The 25,842-nt window shown below is 39.7% G+C and overlaps 1 protein-coding gene across 5 annotated transcripts in view; it reads left to right on the top strand.

Moving 5' to 3' along the window:
• The first annotated feature begins 1,478 nt into the window (after positions 1-1,478).
• Positions 1,479-25,842, top strand: part of Mdga2 (MAM domain containing glycosylphosphatidylinositol anchor 2) — a 715,677-nt gene continuing 691,313 nt past the window's right edge. For all 5 annotated transcript variants that reach the window (XR_011373061.1, XM_070027506.1, XM_070027497.1 and 2 more), the window contains exon 1: positions 1,479-1,844. Coding sequence is in view for 3 of the 5 variants with exons in the window: in XM_070027497.1 (XP_069883598.1) it covers positions 1,772-1,844 (73 nt within the window). In the remaining 2 variants the exon portion in view is untranslated. The remainder of the gene's footprint in view (positions 1,845-25,842) is intronic.

Below are 25,842 nucleotides of genomic sequence, written 5' to 3'. Positions count from 1 at the left end.
CCCGGAAAATCCGAGCCGAGGAGGAGCGGAGCGGGCGGGAGAGGCGCGGAGGCCAGGCAGCCGAGCCGCGCACCCGGCTTTGACGTCGCCCGGCTGCGGCTAGCCCCAGCTCGCGCTCTCGGCACGTAGCGCACAACGTGACCACACACAGCCTTCCTCTCCGGCAGCGCGTCCGCCTGCGCTCGGCGTTCGCCGCTTCGCCCTCCGCTTTTCCTCCTTCTCCTCCTCCTCCTCCTCCTCCTCCTCCCTCTCTGTTCCTCCCTTCCTTACGCCTCCGCGGTGCGCACCCCCCGCGCAAACCCAGGGATTCCGGCCACCATCAACGGGCCCCAGGGCGCTTTAGCCGCCCGGTCCCAGCATCATCTCTGCCGCAGCAGCTCCGGGCCTTCCCCCCCCCCCACCCCGCTCCCTCCTCCCGGCCCCCGAGCAGGAGGCCGCCCAGCTGGGTGCCCTCGCGCCGGGAGACTGATCTTCCGTTCACCTCTGGATGCCAGCACTTCGTTAACCCAGGCGGGGAACCCCTTCTGCGGCGGCTCCCTCCTCTATAAACTCCCGCCTGTCCCGGCCGCCCCCACCCCTTTCCACCTGGCGGGGGCGGCGCGGAAGCCCGGGGAGCGCGCGCGGGGCCGGTGGGCACGCGTGGACGGACGTGTGTGCGGATCGCTTCTCGGCTGGGCATTTTTTTTGCCCCCCTTCTCTGGCGAGTGACAGTGCCCGGATTCCGCTTGGGGCTCCCGGAATCGGGGCGACTGGACTAGAGGCACCCTCTTGGCTGGCGGGGCGGCTGAAGGCTGTTTTGGAGACCCGTGGAGGTGTTGGCAGCGGCTGAGGCTGGTCGCCTGGGCGAGCTCCAGACGCACACTCCGCTCCCGGTTGGACCCCTCTCCACCTCCCTCTCCTCCTCTTCCTCTTCTCCCTTCCTCCCTTCCCCTTCTCCCCACCCCCCGTTCCCCCCCTCCACCCCTTTTCTCCCCCCCCCACCCCCCGCGGCCCCACTCCTTCTCTCTTCCTCCTCTCCCGGCTCGGCGATGAGAGTCTGTGTCGTGTAACCAGGATTGGCGTTGCAATGGCAACTGATGGAATGGGGGAAGGCAAGACAGCCGGGCTGGGGGCTCCGGACTGCGGGCGGGCGGGCCGCTGCCGCCGCTTGACGCTCCTCTGGGGACCTTCGCGAGTTACTTTGTAAAAGGCGAACCCAGGAGAGCGAGCCCTGCTCGGTGCCTCAGGGTCAAGAGGCCACTTCCTGCTCCTCGGCTGGCCCAAGCCAGGCTCCCAAGCCAGCGCGCGCGCTGCCACCCCCTCCGGCCCCCTTGCCCGCTGCCAGCCCCGCGCCCCGCCGCTGCCGGCGCTGCGGAGCCCCGAGCCCCGCTGGCTGGCTTTTTCCTGAAGAACACTTCGCCTGGCCGCTGGCTTTGCCCATCACCGCTCCCCACCCCACCCCCCCTCCACCCCCTTGCTCCTCCCCGGCGTCTGCGATTCTCCCAGGCGCCCAGTTGTGAGTGTGGCGAGCGTGTGTGTGTGTGTGTCAGGGTATTGTGTAGTGTGTGTGTGCGTGTGTGCATGAGTGTGGGGTGTGTGTGGAGCTCCTGCGCTCCGCTCGCGGCCGCCACCGGGGAAGGACGGACAGACGGCGTTTCTGCCTCCGGCCAGCGGTTCTTTGGGCATCTCGGCTCGGCCCGGGCGCGAGTGGAGCGCGCCTGGCTGGCCGCTGGCCTCCGGAAGGTCCCACTGCGTCCCCCCCTGGGCTGGATATGTTCATGTTCACGTGAAGATGGATTTAGTGTACGGTCTCGTGTGGCTGCTGACAGTCCTGCTGGAGGGGATCTCTGGCCAAGGAGTGTACGGTGAGTGCAATCGCGATCGCTATCGTGACCTTGTGATTCTTAGGCAAGATAGGCTGGGTGAGCTAAAAATGAACGAGTCGCGCCATTCCGGGGCTGGGGGGGGGCCCTCCCGGCGTGGCATTTTGATTTACACTTGATCACGTTATTGGGAGCGATAAGGAGGCAGGGAGCGCGCTGCGGATTGGGCTGCGAGCGGCTCCGGAGGAGCCTCGGCTGGGGGCTCCGTAGAGTTGGGGTTTAGCCCACAGCATCTCACTCTTGCGAACCGAGTGGCTTTGCACTTGATTTCTCCTCGCGGGGGAACACGAGCTCTTAGCAGTCTGGGCTCCTTTCGTGCCGCGGTGTCGGTGCCGCGGTATCCCTGTTTGGGAAGCCAGGAATGTGACACCCCCCTCCCCAGTCAGTCTCCTCTATCCCCCCCCAATCCTCCTCCTTTCAACCCCCTTTTTCCTCCACTGTGAATGCTTACATGACTTGATTTTCTGGTTCAGGAAGTGGGGTGACAGTTGAGTTGCGTTTTGCACCAGCCGTTGCCATGAGCACTGACTTGGGGAGGGGAATAACAGGCAAAGATTCTCCCTCCGTGCCAGACACAATTAAGGGACGTGTTTGTGTGAATGGATGAGCAAATGCATGAATGAACGGACGGCCAAATCCGTGTGTGGGCTCCGGGGCAGGACACCACTCGCTGCAAAGGGAACGCAATCCCTGCTCTTACTGGAAAACCCAGATCCGTGAGACTCGGGCGCCAGAAAGGAGTGAGCTTATTAATTGAAAGATTTTTTTTTTTTTGGAAGTCCTCACAAGCAAATCCATGTTCCCTTGCCTGTCTGCAGTTGGCACTCTTGGTGTTAGGCATTTACACACACACACACACACACACACACACACACACACACACAGAGTAATAGAGTAATAGTGGGGTTGGAATGGAAGCCCATCACGACCTGTCCTTCCTGGGGTGAGCAGGCATTGCCACCAACAAAAAAAAAACAACCCCAAAACAAAAACAAAAAACCAACTTCTGTGTTCTCAAGATGTGTTTGGAGGTGAAGGTTATGGGGCACCACAGAGGGGATAGCATGCAAACACTCACCCAACAGCACCCTGACTCTTTCCTGAACCCTTTCCCTTACTCTTCATGAAATGTGTGCCAGAAATCCAATCCACATTGTCTTTAGGCTCACTCTGTGATTAGGACCCGCAGGGCAGGATCCGTGGCTGCTCTGAGACTGGGAGCATGAGTAATTTGGAGGTCTCCAAGCATCAGTCCTTGCAAACCTACAACGGACTTTACAGTGCTCATGGGTAGCAGTGGATCTTGAGTCCTCAAACTCTCTTGAGAAAGTGTAGCACATAGCGGGCAGATGTTTGAGGATGAATGTTTGATCTAGCCTTTGGTCTACTGTGGGTTCTGCCCAGGGCTGAACAGTGCTGGGAACCAAAAGCAGAGATCTCAGGTCCCTCCAGTTCTCTGCCTGCCACTCCCCTCTCTCCTATCTTATATGTTTATCTTGGGTCAGGAAACCTTCACTCCCCCCCCTCCCCATCTCTGCATCATATCTTCCTATCCCAATGAAAGCAACTTGGTTGGTGGCAGCTGAGACTTCAATACCAGGGCACCAAAGGTGGTGGGTGTGGGTTGGGTGGTGCAGGAGACAGATGCTGGGTTTTTAGAAAGCTTGACTGGCAGCAGGAGGTGGGGGCTGAGGAGAGCAGAAATGAGTGCTCTTGTGACTCTGCTGGACTAGCTTGTTCCTGAGCAGCTGAGAGGATTCCAGGCATGAAGACTGCTGGAGATAAAGCTTTCTCAGAGGGCTGTTTCTCAGGCTGGGGCAGTCTGGATTCCTCTCATTGCATGTCTATGTTAGTGCTTCTTTCTAACTGGTTCAGATTATCCCAGCTAAAAATAAGTTCATGTTTTATAAAATTGTGTGTGTGTGTGTGTGTGTGTGTGTGTGTGTGTGTGTGTGTGTGTGTGTGTGTGTGTGTGTGTGTAATGAGAAGCGAGAAGATTATGAGAAGTAAGACCGAGTGGCAGGTCCGTGGAATGCTGGAACTATAGGATTAGGAAAGGAATAGCTCCTATTGCTTTTGGTCATTCAGATGATTTGTCTGAGCAATTCTCCTGTTGAGCAGTGAGAATAAGGTAAGGGTTAGCATGGAAGATTAGCAGGAATCAATTACAGTAATTAACATAGCCCTATGCTCTTGTCCCTCATCAATGAAGAAGAAGGCCATTCTACTACTGATGATGCAGTTGGTGGGCTTTGTTTTGGTTTCATCTAGATGTGGCTGTTAGTAAGTGGCTTAGGATATTGGCTTTTCTGTGAAAATATTAATCAGCATTTCTGGCCCTAGCAGATGTCACAGGTATTAGGTGGGTGAAAATAAAATATTTATATATTTTCAAACCTGTTTTACATTGCAGGAGTTAGGTTGTCAAAGTGTGCCTCCAGTCTTCAGCTCGGTACTAGGGTAGAACTTGTTTGCAGTGCCGGCCCTGGGGCCTCTTCTAGAGTTTGTATATCAGAAACTCAGGAGTATGGAATTCAATAGTCCCTCACCATCACCTCAGTGATGATTATTGTGATACAGGCTAAAGTGTGGGAACCATTTACAAAGTTTATTGCCTTTGCTTTGTAAATTATGGCATTTTTTAACCTACAGCAGTTTTATTTTTGTTTCTTGAAGAATTTATACAGAAGATAACAGTGTATTTTTATTTAATTAAAATATTGATTAACTGTATTTATTTTTTATTTTATTTATTTTCTTTTTTGGGTCCGGTCATGGGGCCTGAACTCTGGGCCTGGGCGTTGTCCCTCAGCTCTTCAGCTCAAGGCTAGCGCTCTACCACTTGAGCCACAGTGCCACTTCCGGCTTTTTTCTTTTTGCTTATGGGGTGCTGAGGAATTGAACCCAGGGCCTCAGGCATGAAAGGCAAGCGCTCTACCACTGAGCCACCTTCCCAGCCCCAGATTAACTGTATTTAGTGTAATGTTTGGAAGCATATTTTGAACGTTTTACATGAGAAAATTTGAAAGTATTAACTTAGAAGGCAAGGGAATTTTAAACAGAGTTGTCATAATTTGCCTAATATGAAAGTTTATATTGCTATATCCCTTTGTTTGCTAGATGTAAACCCATTCGTTCTACAAACTGTGATTTATTAACCATTTATCTTCTATTAACTGGGTCCAAGGGAAAATAAGGTAATTCAAGCAATCTGTTTTCTCTTCTAGTTCCTGGATCAAAAATACTATTTTAGCATAAAATTCAGATTTTAATTTTTGGTAAGTTGTAGGGTACTTGTTTTAATTCATGGATAACTTTGCCTTGGATCATATAATCTTATTTGTATTACATCAGCTTGACAACTCTGAACCTCACTTAAAGGTAAATGTTTCTTTTACATGCCTAGGAAGCAGTTGTCATTTATTTTAGATATTGCTTAGGAAAAGAACTCTTTAGTGGCTAATATTTATATTATATGACAGGAGATTGGCCCTTAACTGCCTACCTACCCTTTCCTAATAATTCTGATGTCCTTAAAAATCATTTTAAGTGGAACTTATTCTTATATTACTTGCATATTTCATATCTCATTTGATAGTACAGTACTACAAGTCATTTGAAAACATTTTTTTCGTACTACAGTAGCATGAAATATTATGGACTTGTCAGTATTTTAGTGGATTTTTGTATATTTTTAATGTGTCATTTTGTTAAGCAATAGAGTCTATCTTCTTAAAATTTTAGTGTTTGCATAAATTTATTCCCCTCGTAGTTCTTCAGTGTTTTATTTGACTTTTCCTTAAGTACTGGTAAAAACCCAAAATTCATTAACAGGCCAGGTGAAAAACGAAGTAAAACTTAAAGTCTGGATAGTTTTAGTGGAATTCAGAGAGTCACTTTGTGTCCTGAAATAGTTAATGCACTGCCCCCAAAGAGCTTCCGGGATGTGTAAGGAGCAATAAATAGAGTAAGTTCATCAAACACACGTATTTCACACATTAGCAAGCTATGTTAACTCAATTCAAGTAATATCAGTAAATCTCATCCACTTGGAACATGACACCCTAGGCAGGAGCCAAACAGAAATGACTTGGTAGAATTGAGAACAAGGAGATAACTGAGACATGAAGTTTCTGGAAGAAATTTTAGACTGTCAGTGGTTGCATCTTATAGACAGATTGATCCAAAAGGACAAGGCTGATATTGATATTGAAGGTTAGCCACCATAAGAGACAAACCCAGGATATTACATCTTCATAGCAAAGTGATCTCAGGGCAGATCGATTGGAGTTTTGCCCAGTTTGGGTTTAGGGAGGCTTTATGAAATACTGCTTTAGACTGAACTGTATTCAGGTTGTCAGCCTGTAAAAAGAAGAAAAGATAACTTCAGTAAGTGTTGCTAAAAGTAATCTGAAGCTCTTTTCCATACATGCAGCTGTAACCTCTCTTCCCAATGCTCACCTTTCTCTCCCTGTGGACACATGAGCCTTCTGTTTTACACTCTTGTATTGCTACATCAGCACCATCAATAAAGAAAAATGTCTGTGCTAGGGCTACCCATTGTATTTGGGGATTATTTTTTATTCAGGCAAATTGGTTTCCACTGGTTGTGTTACTGAGATTTCACAAACTAAATGGATAGATTATTTATACGGTGTTACTTTGCTTACTCTTGTCTTAGAAGTACATGAGCCAGTACTTAATTGACTAATATACATTTCAGATTGGACAGATTATACATCAAGGTGAAGGATTTTTTTTAAATAAATTTTTTTAAAAGAGTGAGTTGATGTAGTGATAGTGTTTAGACAATTAGGAGTCACAGGTAAAGGTTCAGAGATTTGTAATTCTGGTACACAGCACAAAAGGATTTCTAGGAAGGTGCTTTTCATTATTCTTTGCTTAATTGTATTGTCTCTGATCTTGACTTATACTGATTTCATACATGATGCTTATTGTTTTATAGTGGTGGATCATCTTAAACTTCTCTTGAGGAAGAATATGACAAACAATCTAGAAGTAGTATGCTTTGAATTCTTTTACAATTGTTTTCCTCTTTTGGTAGGGCTCATGGGTAAGCAATTCCTGCATCAGAGCAGGAACCTTATGACTTTAGTATAGGTCTTACTAAGACAATGATGGAAACTTGGTCTTGGGTCGCATTCCAAGTAAGGAATGTGATTTACCTTTCATCTTTGCTGCCTTCTTCCTCGTGCTATGGAAAGAATCTTGCAAAAGTTGGGCTTGATAAGAAATGTACTCATTATCTTGCTCATGTAATTGTAACCCCTCTATACAGTATTTTCACAATAAGAAAAAAAGAGTTGGGCTTGAGGCTGATAATTCACAAAGGTAACTGGTAAATAGCCATACATAAGAGGCGAATCTCAGAATGGGGATTGAACTCTAGAACACGTGGGTCTTCGATAGCTAACATGGTGCTCTCAATCTCAGGTTAAACTCACCTTGCTGAGCATTTTAGAAGACTGTGTGAAGTATTATATTGAGTGCATTTCAAGTAAAATTAGGTGAACATTTTTAGCTTCATTGTGATTTTTATTAACTGAATTGTCACCACAATTTTTATTTCCTTGTGTTCATGACTGTCATATAAATATATATCTTCCAGCAAACTGAATAAATGAGTACATTTGTAGGAAACTGTAACCTATTTTTATTTCCAAATCCACTTTTGACCATGCACTGGGAAATGTCATGAGCAAAGGTGTTAAGATATCATTAAATTATGCCACTGATCTGATGGTTTTGCTCTTTTATCAGGTGGTCTCAGGCCTTATACTGTTTGTAAAATTTGTTTTCCTTTTCCCCCCAGAGCCCAGACATGTGCATTGTATAGACATTTTTCCAGTTACTTAAGCCTCTCAAGTTCTTATGATTGGGGCATACACTTAACTCTTTTCTGTTTTATCCAGTGCAATTCTGTTCTCTTTCCTAAGTATGTATGCTACCTTGTACTGATCCTATGTAAATAGTTTTTTTTTTTTTTTTTTTTTACAATCAAGTTTCTTCTTACTTTTCCAATGTACCATGCTATTTTTAATAATTTCTTTTCATGGTGATACCACTGATTGAAGTAAGAATTTTCTCTATTTTACAATACAAATAATGTATTTTCTAGGAGTTTCCCAACATGACGAGAATTTTAGCTGTTAGGAATATTTTGGCTATCATACATGTACTATAAATTTATCATTTAAATAGATATTAGTAGGATGAAATATTTAAAAAAGGTATCATTTTTTTGGTTGTTTGTTTACTATCTCTACAGTTTTTTGCATAAAACAAGGAGACATCAGGTGTTTGCTGTTTTTGGTCAAATCTACATGAAAGAATATTAAAGTGAAGTATCTAACATGCTACCATATCTTCAGGAAGTATATTACCTGTCTTACTTTTATTGTAGTGAAGACAAAAGGAATAAAAAATTAACTAGTGGCTTTGTGACTGGGGTACTATCCTATTTGAACAAGAAAGGGTTGGTTCACAGCTAGGCATCCTAGAGTTCTCATGGACAGCCAGTCATAGGGCAGTGAATAGTTGACCAAAATGAATAAAAAGGGAAGTTTCTAGAAAAATGTAGCTGCCATTTAATAGCCCAAACAGCAAAATCATTATTTATTTTCTGAAATAACTAGAACTTTGCTCAAGTGAATCTGAGTTAAAACAAACAAAAAAGCCTGCTGTGTGGTTAAGGACATGTTTATGGAGATTTTTCTGGTTTTCTGAAGGGAAAGAGGAGGGAATAAGACTCTTAAATCCAATCCTGTGGCTTGTTGCAGAGATTATTTTCCTGTTGGGTGATATGAAAATGTTGGGAAAGGTTGGCACAGAGTAACCAACCTGTGTGTTTTACTTGAGTTTGTATCTCTGAGCTGAAATGGGTCAAGGCCTAGTTTGAAGTGGATCTGTTTGTCTCTGTTTATCTCTCCTTTCTCTCTTCCCTTCCTTTTGTCCCTTCCTTCGTCTTTTTCTCTCTCCCTTCTTCTTTGTTCCCCCTCTTTTTGTTTCCTCAGAGTGTTGGGGGTTTGAATTCTAGTCCTTACCCTTGCTTGTTGGGAGCACTACCAATTGAGCCATATCTGTTTATCTAGTTTATCATTGGAATTTTTTTAGATAGATGTCTTACTTGGGCATGTGCTTTACTTTAGGCTTCCTGTAATTGGAATCAGAGGATTGAGCAACCTTGTCAGGCTTCCTTGCTTAGAGATGGACTCTTGAGGGATTTTCTGTTTCATAGCCTAGATTCATGATCCTTCTAATGCTAGCTGACTATGTAAGTCTATGATTTCAGGAACATGCTGCAGCACCCACATAGGGCATGAGAACTTTGATAAACTGTAATTGTCTTGATTTTATCCTCCTAAGTAACCTGGATTAACCAAAAGAGACCAATGACAGTTGCTGTTGTGTTACAGGACATAAGCTGATGATAGAGCAGGAGGTAAGCTTTGAAATTGAGTCGGCATAATACACGTGAAGAGGAAGAAAAGTGGTTGTGTATATGAATCCTAAGTTCAAGGTCTTGTGTGCCAAAAACAAACATACAAACAAAAATACCCTAACACTTTAGATTTCGAGTTAACTGAAAATGCTGAGAACTAAGTCAGTGTTCAATCACCACAACAGCCATACACATCAAGAATATAAATCATAACAAATTTTAGTTATCCTTGGAAAACACTTGCTGTTTAGTTCTTGGAATTGAAAGAGATCACTTCTACAATCCATTTTTTTAAATTTTATAAAAGTAACTAGATGGGTTTGATTAATTAATTAGGTTCCATTTCTGGATATCAGAATATATCCTGTAAATTGTGGCTTGGTAAATCATTAAACAAAGCAGAAGAAGGATCTTGACTAAGGGCTATACACAGATAACACAATTACTAGATGAGATCCATCATGTGGAGTGAATGGGATTGATACTTACACAATTTGTGTCGAGCATTTACACAGGCTCTGCAAGGCGAACATGTGGAACTACCAACTAGTTTTGTAGTTCATTGTCAATTTTACCTTAGTTCCTAGGAATCAGTGAGGTTATTAGCAAGGATCAGTGGTTTTTATCTAGTTTCTGAACTTGTTAATTCTTTTCTATGGTTTATCTTACATCAACTATTGCGATTCTCCCTCATCCTTTTTTTCTCCCTTCTCTTTGAACTGGCTATTTGAAATAAGGGTGTTGCATTTGCTAAGTAAGTACTCTACTACTTGAACCACATTCCCAGCTCTTTTGGATTTAGTGTAGTTTTTAGCTAGCATCATGAGAGTTTTGCCTAGGGCTGGCCTACAACGGATCTGATCTTCCTGTCTCAGCCTTCAACACATACAGCTGGGATTAAAGTCCTGAACTACCTTGCCTGTCCCATGCCACTATCATTCATCTTTTTGAGTTGCATTTCCCATTTGGCTCACTGCACTTTATCACCTGTTACCTTTCATTGTTCCTTTTAAGGAACTTTATTCCTGGTCCTCAATCCATCCAAGCTCAAGCTTTGGTTAATACAGTTCTTTCTTTTCATTGATTACCTTAGATATACTCGTCAAAAGAGGTGCAACCATTTTCCATTATGACCATGCCCACAAAGGTTGTCAACTAAATGAAGACCTCAACATAGTGAAGAAATGATGAAAATTCCTAGACCTCCTCTAAAGCATTAAATCCAGTGAACTGAAGACTGAAATAATCTGCCTTGTGACTCAGTTTGCTTATTTTCTGATTATTTTGTATGTTTCAGTATCACATTTTTTCTAGTAGTAGCTACTGGTATGAAAAGTAAACTGGTTCCTGCTCCTGTGATGTTGCTGTAGAACTCTGCTATCATTGTGTTGTTTGGGTTTATGTTACAAACTTCACTTTTTTTTTCTACCATAATTGAAACTGGCTTGTGAATGCCTTAATTCTCTGAGTTTACAGAAACTAATACTTGGAAAACTTGATCTTCACCTAGTTTTAGAAAGGGGTAAAGACACACAGACAGAGAAATATTGCACATTTACAATACAAATAAGCATATTTGTATTTAGAGTTTATGAAATATACTTTTGGGTAAGTGTGGAAATATGTTTGTTTTCAGAGTGGTTGCCCGGAATCATGGAGGAACTGAATTTGGGTTAAGTTCAAGGAACTTGTTAGATTCTTACAAAGAATGTCTGACAATGTTGTCAATGGGATATACAATCTCTGTCCTCACCTTGTTTTAAATATCTTTTGCAATGCATTCCTTTTGTTCCTTTTATTCTACCAGTAGAAACTCATATTACTCCCTGTTCCTTTTACTTTTATGGCTTGTTGACAAAGGAGAAATGTTTCTTAGCTGCCAACAACAGTGCAAATGCATTTATTTTATCAATATTATAGTGATGTAATTGTGATGTAGACACTCAAACCCAGCATTGCATTTAAAATTAGATCATCTCTGCTGTTCTGTTCTGTGAGTCAAGCCTTTATAGTGGATTTTTCTTTTTAAGTGAGTTTGTATATATTTATATCAAGCATATTTGTATTCACATGTAGATAGAATAAGATGTGTTCAAACCAAACTTAAGTAGCTTGAGTTATTTTCCACCCCTGTCCATCTCTCACAGAAAACTAACTTAGCCTTAGAAACTGTATTATCAATTAATTGCCATTTAGCAAGTGCCAGTTATTTTCCATGACTTGTCTTAGCAGTTTTATGTACATTATACCCTATTCTGATGTTTGGAAGAAATATATTCAAAACCTGAAACTTACAATGTTTAAATAGCTTACTATATAGTTTATAGTGGCTAAATGTAGATTCAAATATAATGTACAGATAAAAATAAATTCTGTAAATATTTTACATATATTAACATTTTATTCAGATATGTGACTGCTTATATACATTTTCATAAAGACATGTTACTTAGTTAGAACATGCTGTGGTATACATAAAACTTACCTCAGATATTGTTGTTTATTATCAATGGAAAAGTTTAGCATTTTTCCTGCAAAGTCTCTGTGTATGTGTACATGTGTATATGTGTAGCTAATGTCAGCATTTTATAATACACAGTTTTATGTTTTGAAATATAAATATATAGTTTATGTACTTCTCTCTATCATTAGAATGGCCAGACAGAAGACTCTGATATAATATACCAGAGGACTCTGGTATAATTTATTTTTGGATTGGTAGGCTATTTTAAGCTTATGCATAATTAGTAACCTGTAAAGATGAAGAAGTGGCTTGACTGCATATTTTTAGAGAAGTGGTTCTTTTTCTCCATATGAAATGGTAGGCATGTGGTTATAAGAAATAATAACCAGTGTCAAGTGTATGACTTTATTTCCTCTCCAGGCTGATTAACAGTCACTAGCCTTGGAACGATTGATAGCTAAACATCATATTTGGCCTTATTTTGCCTTGAGAGCCCTCTGGGTATTACTTGAGCATTTTTCTCACAGAGTTAATTGAGAAGAAGGTATCAGTGCATTTATTTTCTTGAAAATGTCTTCAAGATGACAGTTGATTGCAAGCTCTGCCCTTCTCTTAGCTTCCAGTGAATTCCTCAGACCTCAAAGCTTACAAATTAGTGCAGTTTAGTGATTTGTGTAAGGCATTTAGCGACAGCATTTGTTACTATAAAAGTCATTTTTTCCTGTGCTTTTTGAATGCTGTTATTGTGTCATATCGTATAACCCTGCACCATTCTGGCTATTGTGTGATTGATACAGAAACTGCTTGGATAGGAAACCGTTTCAAGAGAGAACAGGAAAGGTATTATATTCAGCTGTAGTGCCATGCATTTCTAAGCAGCTGATGTTTTCTTTTACTGATAACTACCCCCTAAATTTTCAGAGGCAATTGAGTCTTTAGAATTTTAACTCTTAATTCAGCCGGGCTGCAAGTTCAGCTTGGAATACGTTATACATTCACATTTCACACTGGGGAATTTATTAATTCTGTAGTATAACTGTGTTGATCTTGTGTTTCAAAGCCTGATCTCTTCATTAAAAATATGGACAGGAATCTCTTTTCTAAAAGCTTTCTCTGAACAGTGATTTTTAACTACCCGAACCACATAATTGAAACTAATGGGATATGACTTTTTACACACTAGAAATTGTGATGTTGTTGTCTAGTGGTATGTGTTAATGTGTATTTTCTAGCCAGATATTTAAAACTGAACTACAAGCCTTTGTAATGGCATATAGTAAAAGATGAATCAAATCCAAGTTCAGAAGAGTTTAATAGATTTTGTATTTTTACAACTTAACACGTTTAGTGCTATTTTTGGGAATACTTACAGAATAGTACACATGCTTTTATGTCTTGTTCTATTTTCATTTTATGATACTTTAGTTGCATAGCCTATTTTGGGTGATGGCGAATAATGACTTAATCATTGAGGTATAAAATTATATACCTGTCATTTAAGCATATATTTGTAACAGTTTATAATGGAAGCAAATATTATGTAGCATTAATTATTACAAGAATTTCACCGATTGTTTATAAAAGATGGAATAGACAGTTTTAAGAAAACAAAATACATTATGAAATATCTTGGGAATCTGAACATGCTTTTGTGACAAAAGATAATGTCTTAAGTTTTCATGAAGATTATTCTGAATTTGGTTTAAGAATGTTTTCTTAATGGCTTCATTACTGACCGCTTCTCATTCATTCATTTATATATATGCATATATGTATATCTGCCATCTTTTCAACAATGATTATGACATTGTAGAAGTTTTCACATTGTTAGTGAAAGACTTATCTGTCCTCCATGCAGGAGGTTATTGATAAAGCAAATAATGGGAAAGCAGATTTGAAACATACTATTTTGGTCAGAATTGGGTAAGGGAACACTGACAGATATTTAAATGTGTTATCTTGATGTTATCTTAGATGTCTTTTCTTCTGCTCACCTTACTTAAAAGTGGTTCTGTTACCATGTGACGCACAAAGGTTGTTATGTATTTCCAACTCTTAGCTCTTAGGCTTGCATATTTTACCCGCTGTGGTCACAGGCTCCACAAAATTGTCACGAATTAGCGATATACCATATCTTGTAAGAGAGGTGTTCAGTCCACCCAGGGTAGCATTTCTAAGCTTCTCTATCAGCTGCTCCTTCAAATGATTGTTTCAGCATTCATCATATCGGCAGGCTTTGAGGCTTTGAGTTTTACCTGTCCTGAGAGGACCAATCAATTCTGTAATCACACATTCATGGTTGTACATTTTGTGTTCTCTTCCAGTGGTCTTTTTAATGCATTGTTATGCAAGATTCCATTTTGTTGGACCACCTATTTTGAGGGCCCTTGAATTGAAGTGTTTGAGGCTCTGCAGGCAGGAAAGATAAGCCTATACTTCAAATATATTGCAATAAAAATGAAAGGAGGTCACACCCTTCATATGTGAATGGAGTTCAGTGGACTTGGCTGCCAGTAATGACTATCTACTCTCTTTCAGGAATGGTATGTATCAGGTCTCCTTTTGCTGGTGGGTTGGGCATTTAGCATCAGAATGAGATAAGTCAACCTTGATGAATGGGAGCTTGACTATTCAGTGTATGTGCAATGTTCAGACTTTTCAATAAGGCTTCTTCCTTCTTGTACTTCTGGAGCTAATATCAAAGTTGTTGGTGGCAGGCTGACTCAGGTCATTGGAACCAGTTATTTTGTATGCTGCTGGATGTTTATTCTTTATTTCCTCTTGAGCTGTAATAAATGACTTTATACACAGAATGGTCAGAATGGCATTTTTTTTCGGCTGTGGGGGCTGAACTCTGGACCTGGGCACTGTCCCTCAGCTCTTCAGCTCAAGGCTAGTGCCCTACCACTTGAGCCACAGCGTCACTTCCAGCTTTTTTCTGCTTATATGGTGCTGCGGAATCAAACCCAAGGCTGCATGCATGCGAGGCAAGCCCTGTTACCACTGAGCCAACTTCCAAGCCCATGAATAGCATATTTTTGTTCCATAGTTATTTGAGACCCTCTTACTTTGGAAGTGAGGGAGTAGAGGGTGACTTCACATCTATTCACCTCTTCACTCACTTCCATGGTGGTGAAGACTCCATCTAATATCCAGCACCTACACTAGGGTGTGGCTTCTCCTCATGGGGTCTTCTTGTGGTTTGGGTTTCCTTATTTGGTTGCAGGATTTGAAGATCACATGGGCTGAGAGACTGGTATTTTCTTGGGATCTTTCCTTAGAAGTCACATGAATCATCTCTGGTATTTTATTTGAAGCAGAGACATAGATGCACCGAGGTAAAAGGTAAGGTCATGTGGAGTTCATCATTTCGTGGAAATGGTGTAAATTCTACTGTTAAAAAAGAGCTTGTGGAATTTGTAAAATTGTTTCAGCCTTCTTTTCAAAATACAATCTGCAACACATGTTTCAAGGTAGATAACTCTTGCGGACAAAAATGCAGCATGCATGGTTTGGTGAACTTACCCACTTGCATAAGAGATACTGCTTGCTTCTGCCTCTAAGTTATTGTTACTGATCCTCTGTCATTTTTTTCTTTTTCTTTTTTGCCAGGACTCTAACTAAAACCAGGTCTGAATTGCTGTTATTGAGGATAGAAACACACACACACACACACACACACACACACACACACACACATACACACACACACACACACACACACACACACCGTCTGTTACCTCTCCTTTCCTGCTATATCTGTGGTCTGAATTGCTGTTATTGAGGATAGAAACACACACACACACACACACACACACACACACACACACACACACACACACACACCGTCTGTTACCTCTCCTTTCCTGCTATATCTGTGGTCTGTAATATTCTGCTCATCCAGTAGATTTTTCATCATTCTTACCTCTTACCCTTTAGTTGGGCTTTAGGAAAGGTACCATACCACTTTCATTCACTCCTGGATGGAGACATCCCATGTGGGAACTCAGCTGGCGCTTGGTGTTTAGAAGGGACTTACCAGCAAACCATGAATATGAGTAGAGTGACTCAGTGCAGCAGGGTAGATATAGGAGTCTGGGCCACTTCTGCAGAAGCTTTCTTTTTCCACTTTACTCAGTTTCACATGTACAGTTTTCATCTTTTAATGGCTTTGTATGGAACTTGCTCAATCTTATGAATTAGCTGAGAGACTATAGTGTAGAATGAATCCTTTTGGCCACATGGTCTCTTAATAGCCCATTTTCAGGTACTCCACCTAAACAAGGTTTGATCATACACCATAGACTGCTTTTCAAGTTGTAATTTGCTGCTCAAAAAAGTCTTGGGCTTGCTTACAAACAGATACATTGTGATTTTCTTGCTGGGGCTTATTGTAAACTCTACGTGGATCTGGTCTCTTAAGGATACTTACAGTATTATAGAGTTTGGAGTCATGTGATGCAAGTTGCAGACTTATTTTCTTGGTGGAATATGTCCCTTCTTCAAATGCTTTGGTTACCATAGGTCTCATTATTGCCAATATCCTTCTATACGGCACTTTGTTATAGGTCCTAGAATGGAGTATGTATCTTCTGTCTTCAATCAAATGAAGATTGCTGGATATTTGATAGGTAATATGAGATACAATATTCTGTCATTTCATTTGAAAGAGTCATATATTAGGCCTTACACTCTTAAAACATTCACCATAAGGTGTTTATTTTCCAAACCCCAAGCACTTGTATCTTTCCATGGCTCTCAAAGTACTTTCCCCTTTTTGCTGGTATGGTTATCTTTAGGACATCCTTGATATAATGGATAATATCTGGGAAGCACAGACTCTTTTGCACTATATTGGGGCAGTAAAATTACTTAAGCTTTGGATAAGGGTGGGAGATGTGTTCACCCGTTTTCCTTGTGTGAATGCAAACCATTTTTATTCTGATTTCTTTCTTTTCCTTTCCTTTCTTTTCTTTTCTTTCTTTCACTTCTTTTCTTTTTTTTTTTTTGAACTAGTAAATGCCACAGTTTCTCACCCCATATCAATATTTGACTTCTTAACATCAATGGTACTTGACACCTGGCCTTTTTTTTTTTTGTCACATACCCTGTCCTGCTAGTTTGTTGTTTTTACGTGCTACCCTTAAAGAAGCAAGACATAGCATTGTTCACACCAACCTCAGGACTTCTGGAAAAGGAATCTAAATCTCTTGTTGGTCTTTAGAGCATGAAGGTGGAGTTTTTGCATCCTGGAATGCAGCCTGACAACAGAGCAGCTTATATTGGTAGGGAGGAGATGCAGAGGACCTCTTCCTGCCAGGCTTTGTTTTGAGGACAGCAGAGTTGAACCTGCTTCTTGGTCTCTTCCAAACACAGGCGGCCATCTTCTTTCTAGTGCTATGGCAGGAAGACAGGCTGTCCCTTTTTGATCTTTGCATTTCAGGCAAATGCCACAGGGACATCTCAGTGTTAAGAGGCTCTTGCATGAGATTCGCAGGAAAGGTGGGGGTCGGGATGTATATCTGAGGTGGCCTTGGAAGAAGATGAATTCTGTCTGCATACTTTGCATTCCATTATGGTGGATTCCATATAGGAGTGAGGGCAAGTCTGACTTCACTCATGTAAGGCAAAGTTCTTTCTGCTTCAAGATACCTACTTGATGACTGTGCAAACATGTACATTCAAAACTCCCATTACTTCCTCAAATGGAAAATAATGCATCAAATAATGCTTATAATTTAACAATGCAGTTTATATTCTAAAAAAATAGCGATAGTTTAATGAGATTGACAATGCCATCTATTCCTTTTTTTCTACAAATTGATTTAGCTTTAGAGAGCAAGGAATTACTATGTCTGTTTCTTTTATTATTATCATTTTTATTATTATTATATTGTGATCCAGACTGGCTTTTCTTCCTTTCTTTAAAAAATTTTTTTTTCGTAAAAATGCTGTACAGAGGGGTTACAGTTACATGAGCAAGCTAATGAGTACATTTCCTATTGAGCATTGTTGTCTCCTCATTTGTTTTTCCCCTACAATCCTTTCCCTCCCACCTCCACAAATACCCTCCCCCACCACCCGCTGTCAAAGTTGTAAAGTTCATTTTCAACATAGTGTCTTGTACATCTCATTGTTACAATGGGTCAAGCACTTTGTTTTTTCCCTTCCCCTTCCCCGAATTAGAGAAATGTATATACAAGATGCAAAAATAGAGGTTATACCGTGGGGGAGGAACATACAAAACAACAAAAAAAATCACATGGTACATTATAAATACGTTGGAAACAATAGCAAGAAAGAAATAAAAGATATTTGTGTCCCTATCTTGGGGTTCATTTAGTTTAACATCATCTTATATGGTCATTTGTACATAGCTTTTGGCCTTTTCTGCCTGTCCTACACATGTACTATTATTGCAAATGGCTGAGACGTGACTTGATAGGGACAAGAGTGACTTAACAAGTCATTGCAAATACCGTGATCCAAAGTCACAGGAATCTGCAGTATTATGTAATGATGCCATAACTTCCTGAGCACCTGCAAGTGGGATTCCTACTTTGTTAGTTTGGGACTTTGAGTTTCTTATTTTGTTAGTCCAGACTTCACTGTCAGCACCATCTGGACCTGTATCCATAACCCTGGAGAAAAGTAGAGACTTTAAAGCCATTACAACTCAGACCTTCTTTGAGTCTTTAAGGGTGGTGCTAATATCACCCATTAGTACCTAGAAGGCAATATAACTTTCAGTTGGTTGTTTTTAAGATGGGACAATGTAATTGGTCACTCAGTGATTCTAACATATTATTTGATACAGTTAACTCCATTTTCTAGCGAGCATGATATTCATGATAAAACATTTAAACTCTTCCTCTCTCCCAGTTGCCTTAGAAATATTAGAAAATTATCAGTTGTTATACACTGTTTCTATACTTGTTCAACAATCATGACTGGTTTTCAAAGTGGTTATTATTATGAACTGACTTTTATCCCTCTGAAGTTTATGAGGTAAAGCTACATCACCTCCAGGCTATACTGTATTAGGAGATAATGCCTTAAAGGAAGTATGTAATATTAGGAGAAGAAGTAAAGTTTGTCTCTAATCCAATGGGACTGGTGTCAGGGGACAATTGGGTAGGCAGCCAATTGACAAAGACCTTCAAAGGAGCCAATTGTACTGACATCTTGATCTGGGACTTTTAATCTCCAGAATTATGAGAAAACAAAATTCTGTTAAAGTCACCCACTCCCTGGTATTTTGTTATAGCAATATTAGCAGACCAATTCTGGAGAAAATAATATCAGAAATCTATCCTCCTTACAGCAATAAAACAAATTCTGTTTTTCAGTCTCCTTTCTATTTCGTGTATTTGTGACACTACTATCTCGCTTAGTAAGCGTTTTCCTTAGGTTTTAGCTTACATATATGAGACATGATTTCCGATGTTTGTCTTTCAGAGTATGGCTTACTTTACTTGGCATCCTTATTTCCAGCACCACCCACTTTTCTATAAACTACATAATTTTCTTCTTTAGAGCCAAGTAATACTTCAGTGTGTGAATACACACATATACCTTTGCTCTGCTCTAGCTATTTATCTGTTGATAAATACCCAGTCTGACTCTTCTGTTATTTTTGATAACATTTGTTATTTTGATATTATTTGATAAATACCCAGTCTGACTCTTTCTGTTATTTCTCCCACTTTCAAAGACCCTTGGGCACACTTGATAATCCTTCTGTGTATTTTAAAGTCCGCAGATTAGAAGCCTTAATTATACCGGCAACTTTAATTTCCCTTTGCCATGTAAAGTAACATACTCTCAGTTTCCAGGGATTAGGACGCGTACATTGTTTTTAGGAGGGGTTTGTTGAGCATCATTCTGCTTCCCCCATGAATGAACTGATTTCAGATTTCCAGTGTCTCTCTCAGATATATGGGTCACCTCCAGAAATCGCCATGTCATTTTGTGATCTTGTAATGATTACATCTGTCATCCTCTCAAACACCTAGGACTTTGGTGTATCATACCAATTCACCCATAGAGGACATTGAATGTGACATGAAACATAAACTGTCTCAGTCATAGATAACAGGTCACAGTAAAAATCTCAGCAAACAACTGTTGCTTCCACAGTATTCCCTAGTTCATTCTTTCTACTTTCTTGGGGAATTCGTTGCTGCTGCCTTGTTCTTATTTCTTAAACTTGCTTGTGTTCCACAGAAAATTGGTTATTACATTTTGTAGAACCTTAACTGTGGCAATTTCAGATCTTCTTACTGTTAGGATTGCTTTCTCTTCAGCTAAGATCCATGGCTTCTGGAAGCTTGGGGGAATGACAATAGAAAGAACACCTGTAAGTGAGTATTTTTTTCTCTGCAGCCTGAGAGGAGCTCAGACTTTGTTACCTCTCTGAAGTGTGACAGTAATCTAGAGCACATATGCAAACTCTAAGGACTTTGAGATCTGACTTCTGAGTCTTGAATTGTAGTCTTTAATTCAATCGCTCACCTTTTTTTAAGAACTTAAAAGTGATTATTTTCTTTCTACTAGAAATAATGATTAATTATTGGAGAAATTATATGTATATACACATATACTTTTATTTCTATATCAGTGTGCTGCATAAATGCATATATGCATAGTATTAAAGAGATCTTTGCAATTTAAAAAATAGTTGAAAGAATTATAAGGCACTATTTTCTCACCTAACATCTATTTACTTGGTCTGCTGGTGTTTTATAACCTGTTTTATTTATATATCTTATTTACCTCAGGATAGCTATACAATCCTGAAACAACTATAATGTCATTTCTATGGGTTTCTTACATTCTGATCGAAGTTTCATTCTGTGTAAGAGCATGTAAATATTATTAATGCTGAATAGATTAGTGTTTCCAGACAAAAGGAAAATTGATTTTTCTACCATTGGGTTTAGTCTCATTTGTAGGAAATTTAAGAACATTCACATGTTAGCTGATACTTTTATTGCTTGTTATGTATGTGTAATAGAAGTTCAGGTTTCTCTGTAAATATTTTATAGGGTCTATATAAAATTTGTTCTCAGGAATAATAGATGAGAGAAATTTTGGTCATATTGAAGCTTTCTGCAAATATCATTCTTTGTTCCAAAAGAATAAGATGTTCCCATTGTACCTTATGGTAAAAGAAAACAATAATGCCTTCTAAGATGCTTCTTGATGATGTGTGTCTAGATCCCTTGTTAGTTCTTCATTTCTTTAATCACCAGACACTTAAGCCTCAGAGCTTTGTCCTTGTCCCTCCTATTTTGGCCCCTGTACACCATCTTACCTTATGCAATGTAAATGCCATTTCTCTCTGATGCTGTTCAATGTTACACTCCGTATCATGTCTTTGTTCTGAGTTCTGGATGAATATATTAGGCTGCCCCTTTCACATTTCTAGTTTGTGCTCCAAAGGTATCAAAATTAATATGCTAAAACGAGAGTCTTGGTTTTTCACCGAAATCATTCTCTTCATTCTTCAGTTTTTCATAAGCACTGGTCTCATGTTGGTCTTCATATTGGTCCATCATCCACCTGGAAGTCCTGCTTTACAGGAGCTTTTATTTAATGTTCCTAAAACAAGTCTATCATTTGTCCTGTCAGCTTTGCATGCAAAAGAGCTTCATATGTACCACTACCACTACCTTAATCCATGCCATTTATATATTTTGTCACTGTGAATGTAATCATCTCCAGCTCTTCTGTGAGTAACTCTCTGCATACATTAAGCACCCATAACCTACACAAAATCTAGATTATATCATGCACCAGCTTTTGGAAATTATTCAGCAGTTTCTCAATATGTGGACAATAGATATGAAACTAGTGATCCACTTCTATCTTGTAACTTGTATAAACATTGGTGTGCAGAGTCATTGGTTTTTGACTCATCCATAAAAGCTTCAAACTCTTTCTTGCACTGCAGTTTTATGTATGCCTGTCCATCACTCTGAGTTAGAGACCTGAGAGACCCGTGGTATAGTGCCAGTCAGAAGAATGGTGTGTTACAGAACCCAGGAAGAGATGACATGTAACAAAAAGTCTCCACTTACAGACAGTTAGGCATGTGGTACTATCTCATTAATTTGTGAGAAAAATCAATCTTTTGTTCTCCTCAGGCCTTTACCTGATTGAACCAGGCTTATGCATATCATATAATTCATTTGCTTCACTCAGGCTTGTGATACAAATGTCAAACTCATCCAAAAATCATCCTTACAGAAACTCTTAGCATAAAGTTTGACCAAATATCTGGGCACCTGTGCAACCCAGGGAGCTTTACACATAAAAATTAACAAACACATTCCCTTTTCCTCTACCAGACTTTTCAGTCAAATTCATCTTGGTCTTAACAATTACCCATTTAAAAAAGCATGTCTCTGGGTGCCGGTGGCTCATGCCTGTAATCTCGGCTATTTAGGAGGCTGAGATCTGAGGATCATGGTTCACAGCCAGCCAGGGCAGGAAAGTCCATGAGACTCTTATCTCCAAAAAACCACTCAGAAGCCTGGAAGTGGCGCTGTGGCTCAAGTGGTAGAGTGGTCACCTTGAGCTGAAGAGCTGAGGGACAGCGCCCAGGCCCAGATTTCAAACCCCATGACCGACAAAAAAAAATAACACATATCCTCCCATTAGCAGCCCCTTTCCACTTAAATCCATGGTTAAGACTGTCATCTTATTTTATATTTTACCACTCAGTTCTTACCACAGATTTTTCTTTTGCATCTATGAAAAGATTTGTTTCTCCCCCCACTAAATTGGATGGACTACTCTGACTCATTCAGCACATGTGCTTACAACGCATTAATTTTCACTTTTTAAGTTTGTCTGTAAATTTCTTAATTTTCTTTGGGTTGTGCTGAGTCTTCACTGTAATGCTTCTCACACATCGTGCTAAGCTACATCTCCCAGCCTGTTTTTATTTTATTTTGAGGTGGGAGTCTCAACAAGTTGTCTGGTTGGCATAAAATTTGAAATTCTCTTTCACACCTTAGCTTCACTAGTAGCTTGAATTATAGACATGCATCATTAAGTAAACAAACACTTCATTGTCTTTCCTCCTTTCTCCTCCCCACCCCCATTACCCAGATTGATATAGACAGAAATCTAAGGAACAGTCTTTAGTACCTCAACATCATAGGCATAGGACAGAAAGAAAGTTTCTCATCTTAAGTTGCTATTTTCTTCACCTTCCAAAAAGAGTAAATTGTTCTGTAGCAGTTTCCAGGAGAATCAGTTGAAATGATCATGACTCTGGAAATAATGATTAAATTATTCAATGAGTATACAGATATCTTATATGAGGTGTTGAGCACACATGAAGAAATTGCAAAATTAAGTGCTTTTACGAATTCTATGCTCACTTCAATAAGATCAAAATAGACTTTGGCAATGTATTCTGCTGGGACTACTGTGCGATTTTATGTATTTATTCAGTCTTGCTCCATTTAGAAAATACTTTACTTCCTAGTTCCAATCTTTTGTCTGTCATTGATCTTTACCTGGCCACTCAGTCCAATCATAGTTTATTCTTTGAAGTTGAGCCTTGCTTGAGCTTGGATTTTAGCATTGTTTGGTTTATTTCTTAATTACTCTCTATTTACTATTGGTGACAATTGTTCACTGAGAGAAAGCATTATTAGGCATTATGTATATATCATGGCAGTTTCTAGACACCTATGAAAACATTCAAGGAATTTAACTTCACATAACATATGCTGTCATTGAAAATACAAGACAATTCAGAATCATGCTCACAATATTGCCATTTACTGCAAGTGTACTATGTAGCTGACACTTGCTTTCATAAATTCTCCAAGATACTCCCTTAACCGTATCCCAAAACTCAGATGATGTAGCTGAGTCTCAGACACATTGCATAACTTGTGAAAAGTTATGATGCTAATAAATGTGAAAGCCCAGATTAAAAGGCAGAAATGTGTAAGCACAATTTGTATATAAATACAGACTTTCATAGAATGCAGCATATCATGATACAGATAGCAATGAGTGGATGCACAGGGAATATAGTATTAGGCTATTGGCATATGAGTGGATATTTGAAGACACAAGTTGAAGTGGTGGGTCAGACTTGATTTATGTTATTGTTGTTTTATGGGCTATTGTTATTCCTATGATGATAATAATAATCATAATCATTATTTTATAGAATAGAAAATACAAATAATGATGAAGAGTCTACAATGCTTACATTTAACTCTGCAGTTCATATTTCATGTTTAGTGTTCTAAAAGCATTTGCACAGCTATAAAATATATATTTTGAGCATAGAGATATTACATTTCATTGTAATTTTGTTGTAGGAGGAAAGAGTCAAGTGCTATCACCCCTGTATGCCTACTACCTCAGGCTTACTTTACCATATGGAATAGATGAATTAAATGAGAACACAGGTAATGTGGTTACTTTTGCTCACAGATCACTGAAGTTTATAGAAGTTACAGTTTGTTTCTCCATTTAGGCCTTAATCACCTAAAATGAGAAATTTTATGACATCTATTCCCTGAACCAAATGGTGAAGTAGAATTTTATTATGAAGGATTATATATGTCATTTTTACCTTATTGTCTTGTATTTACTGTTAACTCATATTGTTATAGAGAAAATTATCTCCAAAATTCCATTACAAAGATTCATGTGGGACAATAAAATGAATAATTAATTTGAAATATCCTGTGTATGTTACTGATCACAATATAGCACAGCTCAGTTAATAGAAAACCTTTAACACAAATTTTCTAAAATGAGGCTTTAAGATTTATTTATATTTACAAGAATACCCTTAAAAATTAAAAATTATAAGATGAAAACTTGGCTTCATTGCTTATCATTCAGAATAAAACATAACAACAAGAAAACCCAAACCATAAAACAACAAAAAGAAGAAAGAAAATTTAAAGAAAAGAGAGAGAAATTTATTTTTAAATGATTGCCATGTATTCTGGTAAAGGAATTACAGTTTCATTCAAAAGATTAGAATATGTGACATCTTAGCTAGAGATTAGAAGGAATATTTATGAAAGATCACCAGACTTTCCATGAAAGGACAATGTGTCACCTAGTGCTTGGACAGTCTCCTTTCATTCACAATGCAGTATAATGCCCAATGTGATGGTCCAGTGGAGCACCAGTGGTTCACATTTGTAATGTTTGTTACTTGGGAGTTTGAGGTCTAGCAGACTGATATTTGAAGCCAGCCTAGGCAGAAATATATGCAGGACTCATCACCAGAATAATCAACTAGTCTATCAGCATGGCTCAAGTGGTAGAATACCAGCAATGAGCAAGCAAGCTGGGTCTGTGTGAGGCTCTGAGTTCAAATGCTGGTACTAGTCAAAAAAAGTTGTCAGTGGATGCTAAAAATTCAAATATGCATATCTCTATCGACATACCTTACAAAGTTAGTCAAACTCAAGCTCAGATTTCAGATTCACAGGCTCATTTTACATAAAATCTCTCTATTAATCAAATTCATCCTGAAAATCAAAGTGTCACTTTATATTTATTGAGCACGTGGCAGACTTTGTGCTGAAAGACTGTAAGACATGAAATAACAGGTAATAAAACCCTTAATAACACAATAATAGTACAATAACTTGTGTTTGGGCAAGTACTTCATTTGCATTGTCACTTGTAGCCCTAAACAGTTATGTTACATCCATTTTCAATATTAAGATTCCCCACAGAGGGAGGATAAATGACTTATAAGTTCACCTAGCTAATAGGCAGACAAAGGATCCAGACCCCAGAAAAATAACTTTGAAGAGTCATTATTATTTGCTTTGTTATTCCAAACTCAGGCTATGTTCCCTGGACTTTGTTTAAGAAAAGAAGTAGGGCTGGGAAGGTGGCTCAGTGGTAGAGTGCTTGCCTTGCATGCATGAGGCCCTGGGTTTGATTCCTCAGCACCACATAAGCAGAAAAAGCCAGAAGTGGAGCTATGGCTCAAATATCAAGTGGTAGAGTGCTAGCTTTGAGCTGAAGAACTCAGGGACAGCACCCAG

Source organism: Dipodomys merriami, unplaced genomic scaffold (assembly GCF_024711535.1).
Source record: "Dipodomys merriami isolate MVZ:Mamm:240054 unplaced genomic scaffold, mDipMer1.0.p SCAF_1, whole genome shotgun sequence".
NCBI lineage: Eukaryota > Metazoa > Chordata > Mammalia > Rodentia > Heteromyidae > Dipodomys > Dipodomys merriami.
This window is presented reverse-complemented; position numbering and strand designations above follow the sequence as displayed.